A 12,375-nucleotide genomic window follows, 5' to 3' on the forward strand; every position below is an offset into this window, starting at 1 on the left:
GATGTAAATATACAGGGACCAATAAACTAATAAGTCACTGATATACACAATGATTCTTTTCCCCTCTCGTTCAGTTATAAAAGTGCATCTTTAAGCCATGCACAAAATATTTATTGACAAAAGCACGAGGAGTACATCCTAAAACGATATAATATTGATTAATTTTATAACATGTTTTTTTTTTTTAATATTATATTGATTTTGTACGTTCTCGAATTTTCTCGTGACTTTATTAAAAGAACATTACTTTGATTTTTTTTTTTTGGGGGGGGGGGGTATAACGTTAATTGCCTATAAAAAATACCTTTGTAAGTTATCAGACCATTTTCAACTGAATAACAACAAAAAATCTTTTAATTAAAAAAAAATGAAAATTTTCCAATGTTTTTAAATCTCCTTTTTCGAGCCATATGTAATTTCGCCAAACCTGTTAGGTTTAAAAATAACCGAAGTAACGATTTCAGTTGACACCGTTTCAAAATGGCGACGTACACAAACGTAACAGACGAACGAGTATTATTTAGCCTAAAAGTGATCATTTTATACGGTAGGTATATTTTGTAGAATGTTTTTGAGGATTGTAAGACGATATGGAAGTACTTTTTTTGTTCATACTCATGCTTTATTTAGTTTCGTTTTCCATTTCACTTCAAATGTATACGAGAGGTCCAGCACAGATTGATTTCGCAATGTGTATCCTGCAATACACGGATGCAATGCTAACAGATTAATTTCTTATTGTAACGTTATGCATGCATATTAGCTAAAATAGTCGCAGATGACTGTGAGGCCTTTGTCCATTTAAAATACGTGTCCATTTGAAATTCAAATTCTGTACAACTTAGCACAGGAGTCGGCAATTTTATCAGTAAATAGAAAATAAATGGTAAACAGGCATAAATCCTACCAGTGAGCTTCGCGAGCGTAGCGAGCGAATATAAAAAACCGACGGAGTAACTTTACAGTGCATGATATAAGGTCACAGTTCAGTGGCGGATCTAGGATTTTTAAAAAGGAAGAAGGGGGGTATTTTACTATTACTTGTAGGTCAGGGGCTAGGTTGTACAAACATGCAAGAGACCCCAATGGTTTTATGGTTAAAACCCTGGGTGGGGGGGGGGGGGGGTCAAATCAGCAATGCACATAGAGGCACCTAATTTAGAATGTTTGTTTAGAACAGTTTTAAGTATTAATATCATTTTCTCTCTCTAAATTTTATTATCATTGATCTGATGATCATTGCTAATTGTCACAAGATGTGAGTTTTGATTTGGTTCTTTGAAACAAGTTACTGTAAGGTTGGCGTTACATGTATAATGATAAATTAATTATGCTTGTTTACCCCTCTACAATTATAAAATATGATTATACAATTTTTTTTTTGCTTTGTCTTTGAAACAAAGGATTTTTTAAAAGAACTTTTTGACACACAAGTGACACAACCAGTGTGTGCTTCCTGTCATGATCATGAAATAACGGAAAAATCTCTCGCCAATTCAGTGTATAAAACACCTCCCCTATTGTTCCTCATTTTCTGGAAGCTTACCACATTTTGAATCTATTAGGATGGTAGGGATTCCCCTCACTTATTGTTCCCCCAATGTAAAATATACACTAAGCATAAGAAGATGTACAAAGGTATACATGTAGGTATACACCTGTGCAAAGAAAATAATGGTCAAATTGTGAACACCATACAGCATGCCAGGGGAATAGTATGACTGCTAGGACTGGTGTAGTAAGCATACTGGCCCCCAGTGGGGAACTCTGAGGTCAGGGTGTAAGGTCAAAATGAATATTTTAATATGTTCATGTATGCATATTTATTAATTATTATTTTTAAAAAAATGATAAAAGCAACTAAAAGAACACTTAATTTTATATCCCCCTTAATTTTAAGGCAGAAAAGATGAGGGGCATTCTACATTTTTTACCTTATATTTGCTACTGCAGTTCCATGGAATAATATATAACCTTGCTAATAATACCCACAAGCATAAATATACATGTTTTTATCTCTGATCTACCTTACAAACATGTATTAAGTTGTGATACACATATTATGTTCCCCAAACGAAGTTGGGGAACATATTGTTTTTACTCTGTTTCTTATTAAGGTCTTCCTTCTCCAACGGAAGACCTTATTGTTTTCGTTCGGTTTCTTTTTCCCTATTATTATTATTATTATTATTTTTTTTCTTACCGATTTTGTGCACGCGATTTCTCAGAAACGGCTGGACCGATTCTTACCAAATTTTCAGACCTGATAGATATTTATCTGAACCTTGTCGGAAATTTTTCGTAAGTACGTCGTCACTTCCGGTCGTGAGATATGGATGATTTTCTGATTTTTAGAGGGTCGGCTTGTCCTGAGATCTCCTCCTAAACGACTTAAGATATCGACTTGAGATTTTCAGTGAAGGTAGAGGAAGGATAGTAGATGTGACATTTTGCATATAGAGCTTTCCAGGTAAAAAGGCATCGACGCTCGCCTGGCATCGAAAAATAGCCTCATACTCATCTCGCAAAAATTGACACGTTTTCTTTTATATCTTTTTACCTGTTAATATTTTGTTAAGACATATATAATAAAAAATGTGCAATATAGTAAGACCTTTCATTTGATATCAAGTAAACGGGGTTAGTCCTTCAAATTAGGGGCATAGAGGGGCCAAAAGTCTCTCGTCTTTAACTTTTTTGTTTTTCAATATTTTCAAATTATACTTGTATAGTTGATAGAAACATTTCTTATTAGGTTGAATATATAATTCGTTTGTAAATTTATAAATTCAAACTCGAGATATTAACATTCAAAAATCTGAAGCGGGAACGAAATGGAGGCGGTCTCTGTCAATTCCTACATTTCGCAATAGCGGTTAACAGAGGCAGCCGAGCGTTTGCTTAAACGAAAGTAACATAAGGAGCAATGAAATGTGTAGGGATACTTGGATAGTCACGTCGTAGGTTCGTTGCAATTCTGAGTCAAACTACATTTATAATCCAAGGTCTCCTTACAAGTCTTCTTTAATTGGTTTTGGTTGTTTCTCAAAGTAGGAAAAAAGAAAAGAATTAATGTGCAAATTAAGTACGCATTGATATTATCTAAATCAAAATGATTTAATCAAAAGAGAAAAGGCATGATTCCATGATATTTTATCAAAGATCATAGTCAAAGTCATCATCTTATCGAAAATTCGGACGGAAGACCTACTCGTTGCTCGCAACGAGATCGCATCTAGTTATTATTATTATTTTTCTTCTTCCTGGGAAAATTTTGTCCACGAGTGATCTTTTAAACTATACATCCGACTTAGGTGAAACCTTTTTAGGGTTGGTAGGCATGTTATGTAGAGTTGCCGAACGAAGGTCATTTTGCGCGCACGTGCTTGCAAGAGCGGGCACGTGCAACACGTAAAATGAACAATATAACGTATTTTGCCGTAACTTTTCTATTTTTTGATGAAATGATTTGAAACTCATAATGTAAGCATATATTAGTGGTATAAACAAGATGACATGATCTTTATAGCAAGATTTCACGCGCATGCACGTGCACTTCGTTCTGATTGGCTGAAACTAAAGTCTCAATATCTTTCTTGTTTTACGTCATAATCATTTGAAATTTTGAACTTAGTCACACATTATGAAGATCTACAGCATGATATATATAAGAATTTTCATAAAAGCACGTACATGCATGTGTGCTGGCAACAGCGCGCACGTGCAACATGTGAAATTACCAATATAATGGATGAAGCCTTAACTTTTCTATTTCTTCATGGAATTTTTTGAAACTCACAATGCATGGATATATTAGTAGTATCAACAAGATGACATGGTCAAAATAGCAAGATCTTACGCGCATGCACGTGCGCTTCGCTCTGATTGGCTAAAACTAAAGTCTCAATATCTTTCTTGTTTAACGTCATAATCCTTTGAAATTTTGAGCATAGTCATACATTATGAAGATTTAGAGCATGATATATAAAAATTATAAAAACACGTAAATATTACGTGTGCTGCAATCTGATTGGCTGAAACTTTAAATGCCTATAACTTTCTTGTTTCTCAACAGAACAGGATGAAATTTAGAATATGAATAGGTATAATGGACTCCTACATGATACTACTGTCAAAATTGAATGCAAGGGCGTGCTTGCATGTATTTGCGCATGCGCAATGCGAAAAGTGTACAATGTGTTTGAAGAACGGTAACATTGATATTTTTATGACTTTTTTTTTTATTCTTGGAATATAAAGATATGTTAATAGTTTAGACAACATGCCATGATCACCTTGCATGTGCATGCACGTGCGTTTGCGTGCAATGCCTTAAATGACAAGAAGTTGATATCATTGTAGCTTTAAAAATTCTTTTATAAAATCCTGCGATAACTGAGCATATTAAAAAAAGTTTTAAAGGAAATTGGCACAAAAAGGAACTTGGGGAGCGTTTGGGGAACATCTGTAACGGTCCCCGTTACAATTAGAACTAGTTTCCTATAGTATGTCTTTGGATGTTTACCTAACATGTAATGATTGATTTACATTGTTTACCAATCAAAGATATTTCATAACACCAGGATAAAGCTTGATAATTAATCTAAACAAGTCATTACAAGTATAATCTCTGAAAGCATTTAAATCAATACTTTAGAGATACAATTGATTTAAATAATAGATTCAAAGCAAAGGGTTTAAATGTCCAGCAGAGTTGATTTGAATTTAGAACATGAAAAATGTCATATTTTTCTGACTTATTTTAGGTTAGTATAACTTTTTTTACTTACTTGTTTGTTTATTCATATGTAATGTTCATTCAGATAGGATACCAAATGCCTATTTAATTACCTTAATATATTTACATTGATTTACGTGATTTAGGTATATGCTCATTTCTGTAATATTCTATTAGCATGCTTTGCATGGATCATGTATATGAAATGTTTCTAAAGTAATTTCAGTACAGCTGAATTTAATATACAGTCTCATTTTTTATATTTACAATCTTATGAAATTTTAACTGATATCTAAGATGAGGTTAACACATATAATGTCCTTTTTAAGTTTATAAAAAAAGTCCGATACAATAACGGGGTTGTCCTTAAGACCCAAGGAAGGTCTTATAACATCCCCAGCTATAATGATGTAACCCCCCCCCCCCCAACCCCACCCCCACCCCCACACCGTTAATTTGGTAGTCCTCTATATTAACTCCCTATTAGGGGATGAACCTTAGTCAAACCCCCTTCTACTTTTTAAATGTCTAATTCTATTTCAATTCTAAACAGTGCAAAGGTTTATACATGTAGTTATAGTGAGTAGTCCTTATACATTCTCTCTCTGTCATGAAGTTTATTCTGACAGAGCAATAGTCATATTCTGCTTAGGGAGAACCCAGGATCCTGCAATAGCATCATGGAAATTGACTATATGTTTGATATGATTTGATAAGTAAATCAGAGCCTGTCTTTCACAAACATGATTAATCTCTGCAAAGCAGCAAAGCATGATACCTGGTTCAATTAAGAGTACTTTTTTCCCTGATTGTAAGATAATATAGAGCAATAGTCATATTCTGCTTAGGGAGAACCCAGGATCCTGCAATAGCATCATGGAAATTGACTATATGTTTGATATGATTTGATAAGTAAATCAGAGCCTGTCTTTCACAAACATGATTAATCTCTGCAAAGCAGCAAAGCATGATACCTGGTTCAATTAAGAGTACTTTTCCCCCTGATTAGAAGATAATGTATCTTTGCCTTAGTTTTGACAACGCGGCTAGGATAAGGCTGCCCGTAAAATATCAAACTTTTCAAACTGAAGTTACTTCTCTGAACTACCGAGATATGACGTCATAATAGAATATGACGTCAAGACACTGCATACTTGAGCTTACATGACGGGGAAAGTGTAATTTTTACACATGGCATGTAGATTTTTTAGGGGCGTTGTTGTTTTAATTCAAGTGCTGGTATTGTTTTTATGCTCCATGTGCTGTTATGATGTTGAACATTTGAAATATAGATATCCCTTTTCCTTTTGCTTGTTCAATATGCACATATTCAAACAATAGCGAAAAATTATGTGTGACACGCTCCCCGTACACATCTGTGGACAGAATTAGAATTTATGAATCGTGTTTATATTGGACTGGCACAAGTGAAAGACAAGGATAAATTGAAGATATTCTGCATGAATCTAAAAGAGAATTATGTCCTCTAACTGAATTTTGCCGGGGGATCGTATGTAGTTTATCCATTTTTGTATAAATCGCAATAAAGAGTGGAAAATACCCCTTCTTACATCATGTACATTGGTAAGTTGAATTTCTTGTAAAATATTTTCTTAAGAAGTAAAAAGTAAACCTGCCCCCAGCACTTTTTATGTACCAGAGATCACGATGAATTGATCTCTCTAACAAACTTTGCACAATAATTTTGTTTTGCACTTGTGCCGAAGCGATTTTTGTGCAACATTTAAGAATGACATAAATGTCCGTCACGTGATCAACACAGTCATGTGACATCACAGAAATCCTTTATAATAATACCTGATTGAACTATTATCTCAAGTAGACTGAAATTTCAAACAAGGGCCACATATTAAAATATAAATCTAGCTCAAATTAAATATATATATTAAAGGCATTTTAAGCCTTCGGACAGCCTTATCATAACTGCGAACCTTACATTACACTAGTCAGCCTGGTTCGATTGCCGGTGGATGGATGGCTCAGTTGGTAGAGCACCTAATTGGAATTTCAGGGGGCCCGGGTTTGAATCCTGGTCTGCTGCATTTTTCTCCTCTCCCATTACAGTTAAATATAAATAGGTATTGTTCCTTCACTAAGTGCTTTGATTCACTTTGATTTGAATTTTGTGGATTCTAAATGCATTACTTATAAAGAACCTTTATGTACAAATTATTGTCCAATTAAAAGAATTCTAAACTCTTGTGGGGGCCATTTTTTTTTTGTATATTTCCTATATGTGTAGCTGAGGTGGAATGAATCATTATTTCCTGTTATGGATATAGAATTGATAATTAAAACACATTTTGTATCAAATACTTTCTTAGATCATTTGATAAGGTTCTTTTTATTTAATTTCATGGAAAAGTATGTGTATAAACATGATAAATCAAATATTTTCATCATGTCAATACATCTTTAGTTTGAAGACTTCATATTTCATCTAACAAAAGTTACAATTAAGACACTTGTTTGTCTGTATTTTCTGTGTTTGATTTCATTGAAATATATAACACTGGGTAGAAAAAATCATTACCACATCATAGATTATCCTTTTTTTTCTGATGCTTTTGTAGATTAAAATGCAAAATTATAGCCAAGACTGTTTTTGTTTTATCCGAAATCTATATAGGCTTATAATGTTACTGATAAAATTTGACTTAAATCAATAAGAACTTTTAGATATGACAGATGATGCTAAATCAACAATAAAACAAGATGCATATAAATATTTAATGACTTTATTGATCAGCTGAAAGGGTTCAATTTTTTTTCAGAATTTTCTCTTTTCATTTGAAATTACTATATGTATTACAATTGACTATAATCTCCATTAATTTTCTTTCAGAGTGTCAACATCAATGAGGGTAGAAATGGTGAAATACTCTGGATTTAATCAAGACAAAGTATGTAATCAATATTTTTTAAACATATTAAATACAAATAGAGATTTGTTTATATTGTATTGTGTACATAAATTGATGTACATGTATTTAGAATTTAGTGCTATTACAGGATACGAATTGTAGGCATAATCCTGAATTAGGGCTATACATGTCTGTGTTGTGTATTGTATTTATGAATGATTTCTTAATTTATGGTATTCTTTAATGGACCAAAAACTCTACAATATGTAGTCCACTATAACAAGTATACATAAAGCATTTGCATTAGATAAATATAAGCATGATGAATATACATGCACTTCATGAACATTTACCTGTAGGTTAAATATATTGAGATGATGAACAGTATTCAAGCCCAAAAGTCCATTAAACAATACAATTTTGAAGCAGTGCAAACATTAGCTGCAATAATGTCCAAATTGTAAGTAAATGCCTATTTTATTAATATTTCTTAATAGCACTCTGAAAATTTAGTTTTGCAAGGCATAAATTAATCCAAAAATATTCATAAGGATCCATATAAATTATCTGTTATTTTTTCATGTATGTCAACATCACAACTTGAATTTATGTTGTTGACAGTGAAAAAAGGAGAGGGCTACATTATTGCAGCTAGATTAACATTTGTTTATGTAATGCAAGAATTGTTTTACTGACATGTAAGTTGAAGATAGCCCTGATCTTTGACCTCAACTGTGGAAGTACTATTGTCATTATGGATGCATTTTTTATTAAGCTAAATGTACAATTATCCTTTTCCTTTTTCAGAAATCTTCAACAAATGGACTCATGAATAGCAACTACCAATAAGATAGACTAATGTCAAATCCTTCCAGATTTTTATGTAGAACTTTCTAAGATCATCTTTATGAAGTGGAATTGAAAAAGTGAAGTTGTCTTTAAAAAATGGAATAATATAAAATTCCACAGAATTTGGATGCATAATTTCGTAGGAATACCATTTCGATCCTGATGCCCAAATAATGCTGCTTATCATGGGAAACTCAGCTGATTTATATATTGAAATGAATTGAATGAATTTCTTAATTCATTGGATTTTAAGGCAATGAGCAAAAGGATTAGGCACTGCTGGTCTCTTACTCCAATATGGAAGAAGATTTGGACGTTTCTCTTTCCAGTTTGTGCTATCACCATTATTGTATACATGGTTGGCTTCAATTATTTTACTTCCTCAAGGATGTTTGATTTCAAAGAAAGACAGAACAGGGAAGATGTAAGTGAGAATTATAGATTTGAACCGCCAGGTGATACAAACTTTACAACAGAACACACACACACTCAAAAGCAATCTTTGATCATCAATAATATGGAGAATACTGAGGCCTTCCGAAATTCACACATCATGATAAGTACAGGTGTTGGGCGATTAGGAAATCGGATGTTTGAATTTGCATCCCTTTTAGGAACTGCCAAACGTCATAATTATAAACCCATGATTTTACGTAGAAATACATTATTGCAGGTTTTTGATATTTCTCAGGTGACTGATTCAGAACCTTCAAACTTAAAAGGTGTTGGAGAAAGGGGAGCCGGGGTATATGACAAGTCGCTAGAAAATTTAAGTCATGACAAAAACTATTCATTAGGTGGATTTTATCAAAGCTGGAAATACTTTGATTTCATGAAAGATGAAGTGAAGAAATCCTTCAAGTTTAAATCGGGATTTGTGGATAAAGTTCGACAACTGCGGGCTTCGCTGAAAATTGGTGATAAAATTACAGTGGGTGTACATGTACGTCGCGGTGACATGGGAAGCAAACGGGAACTCTCCAGAGGCTACAATGTCGCCACGAAGGAGTATTTCAACAAAGCATTCCAATACTTTCGGAGTAAATTTAAAAACTTGATATTTCTTGTTGTAAGTGCTGAAATGGCTTGGTGTAAAAGCAATATGAAAGGTGATGATATTAAATTCGTAACTACAGGTAGTGCAGGTGGTGATATGGCTCTACTCGCTCATTGTAACCATAGTATCGTGTCCACGGGGAGTTTTGGTTGGTGGGGGGCCTACCTCACCGGAGGAGAAGTAGTGTATTATAAGAATTTCCCATCCAATGGCAGTTGGTTGTTAAAGCAGTATAACAAGACCGATTATTATCCCTTGAAATGGATTGGAATGGAATGATTTCTGCTGATTTTAACACTAAGATATGTTTATTTGTTTATCCACTATTTATGTTTCTGTATATTTTTTAAAGGCTTTTTGGTATTAACTACATGTATATGTGGAAAGTATATTTATGGTTATCTATTTATTTATTTACATGTTATTTGTTAATGATTTTTTCCTTGTAAAACCTATGGATATACGAAAGAGAAAACCGAAGAAGAACATACATGTATAACATGTGTAAATTACATAAAGTCCCATGAACTTTGCTGTTTTGCAGTTAATTCATCCAGGTTTAGACAAGTGTTAGTGATTGTATTAATAGAAAAAAATGACATACCATATTATCCCTATTCACTGCCCCAGACACCTAGAAAACTTGCAAGAAAGAAGGGGGCAGATGCTTTTGTATTCTAAAATTTTTTGAAATACCTTACTTTTCTTTTAGTTAAGACAATCCATCAGAATTATGCTTTGCGATTTATTTTTCCACTGAGAAACTAAAAATACATGGAGAACAAATTTCAAAAGTAACTTTCACTTTCACATCTTCCAGAAATACATAGTGATTATTTTGTTCTAAATAGAATACATTACATATTAGATACTCAAAAACCAAGTGTCCTTTTTTACTTTCTTCACATTTGGCATCCTTTGAATAGGATTTAGGTGATTTTGAATTAATCATTGTACAGCTGTACAGGGGGCCCTTATTTTTGACAATTGAAAAAGACCTGTGGGGTGCGTATAGGGGCAGGGGCAGTCAATAGGTATTATATTGTAGAACTTTTACTATTTATGATTACGTATCTATTAATTGTTATCCAGTATTATCAGATCCTGTATTGATCTCAGTCATAATGCATTACAGTAAAACACACTTATAATGAAGTACTCCCTAGGGATGGAGTTCACTGTAAGCAATCAATTCATTATAAACGTATTTCCTATTTGAATGTTTCTCTGTATACTTGTATCTAAGGCTTTAAAATACATTCCACCAAATATATTGCCTATGTTCTCATTTCATTGGCAGATGTTTTAAATACATGTATGTGAAAAAATAATTTTTTTTATTTCATAAGAGTTTTTACCATTAAAAAAGGATTTATGTGCAACTGAAATCTTGAAGGTAAATGGTTAAAAATGGACATTTTATAAAGATCATCTTCTCCATGTTCTTTTTTTTCATATTTTCATACCCAAATTTTTGACAGATCCTGCTGTCCTGTTTTCATGATATTTTTATTAAGCAATACATGAACATGTAATACTGTTGAACCATAAGAATTGTGTGGATCATTTTTTGGAGATTTTTTAAAAACTTTTACATATTCTTGGGGACATAATCATGATAATAAATAATTTCATGTATGCTCTTTTACCTACTACAGGAAAAATAATTTTGTAACCCTATTATATTTATTGGTTGAGCTTGTTGCATGTTAATTATCAAGAATGAAAGGTACCCATAAATTGAGCCACCACAAAATCTAATGATCCTACAGTAGATATTTATTTGCATGAGAGAAATGCCACTTTAAGAACCCTCTCTACACTGCACACTAAAGAGTTCGTATTCTAATGTATTTTTCTGCAGTTAGAGTGATCTGCCCTTAGATCTAAATTCTAAAAAATAGAAATTTACAATATATATTTCTCAATTTGTAATCAATTCACGTATTCTTAACATTTTAAAAGGCCAAGATAAATTAACTGAACATTTATTTACATGTATTTTCTCTACTGAAGTAATTAACAGTGATTTTTATTCACTGATACTGTGTTGTCTGAACATTTTACCCGGGGCTAAATGCCACGCACAATACATTGAAAATTGAATAAATAAGATCAATATTAACTCTTGTATACAATATATTTTTCTTAATGTCCCCCCCAAAAATTTGCACTAGTGTATGTCGAAAGGGTCCTTAATATTTCAGAGGTCAGCGAAACTCTAAATAAAAAGAATCATTTTTTTTGCAAATGCTTTGACCACCAGAGATCTGAATTACCTATGATATACAAAAGCAAAAAAATATCCTTTTGTGAATTCAAAATTGAGTTTGTAATAGCCATTCTCGCTAAAAAGAAGTGGAAAAAATATAGTTGGAGCTATAATAGTTGAACTTTATTTATATTCCTCTGCATTGCAATAATTCAGTTTATAACTGTAACAAAGATCAGAAATCCAATATGACATTAAAATTAAATTGTGATTTCAAAATGTCATTTTTTTTTCTTACTCTTAATGGCTTTGACCTCATTTCCATAAATGGTATGGGAGCCCTGAACTTTTTTTTTTACTATTAAAAAATAGAAATGGTTAGTTTAATGAAGCCCATACACTTTTTTTCAAATTACAGTCTTTCAGGTACATGTAACTATGTTTTTAACAAGAAATTTAGAATTTTGAACTGTTCACCTAGACTAACATTTTATACATTTAGTGCTGTGTATTTTCAGATTTTGAATTTTTATATTTTTGTTTTATCTTGTTAAGTGATTTGTTAACTAATTTCATATCTTCCACTGATTTCTGCAGGTGTATCATTTGTATTTTTATCAATTATAGGCATATA

The 12,375-nt window shown here is 32.5% G+C and overlaps 1 protein-coding gene across 1 annotated transcript; it reads left to right on the forward strand.

The window, feature by feature from the left end:
- The first annotated feature begins 469 nt into the window (after positions 1–469).
- LOC134228512 (galactoside alpha-(1,2)-fucosyltransferase 1-like) lies at positions 470–10,183 on the forward strand. Its single transcript, XM_062710171.1, has 3 exons — positions 470–547; positions 7,605–7,662; positions 8,431–10,183. Exon 3 carries the CDS (start codon positions 8,729–8,731, stop codon positions 9,806–9,808), a length of 1,080 nt encoding a protein of 359 aa, XP_062566155.1. The 5' UTR covers positions 470–547; positions 7,605–7,662; positions 8,431–8,728; the 3' UTR covers positions 9,809–10,183.
- The last annotated feature ends 2,192 nt before the right edge of the window (positions 10,184–12,375 follow it).

The sequence above is a fragment of the Saccostrea cucullata genome, unplaced genomic scaffold, assembly GCF_032062105.1.
Source record: "Saccostrea cucullata isolate Sc308-1 unplaced genomic scaffold, CSIRO_AGI_Scuc_v1 ctg213, whole genome shotgun sequence".
Classification (NCBI taxonomy): domain Eukaryota; kingdom Metazoa; phylum Mollusca; class Bivalvia; order Ostreida; family Ostreidae; genus Saccostrea; species Saccostrea cuccullata.

What these genes read in the sequence shown, in the direction of transcription:
- LOC134228512 (XM_062710171.1), top strand. Translation starts at nt 8,729, where the DNA reads ATGAGCAAAAGGATTAGGCACTGCTGGTCTCTTACTCCAATATGGAAG.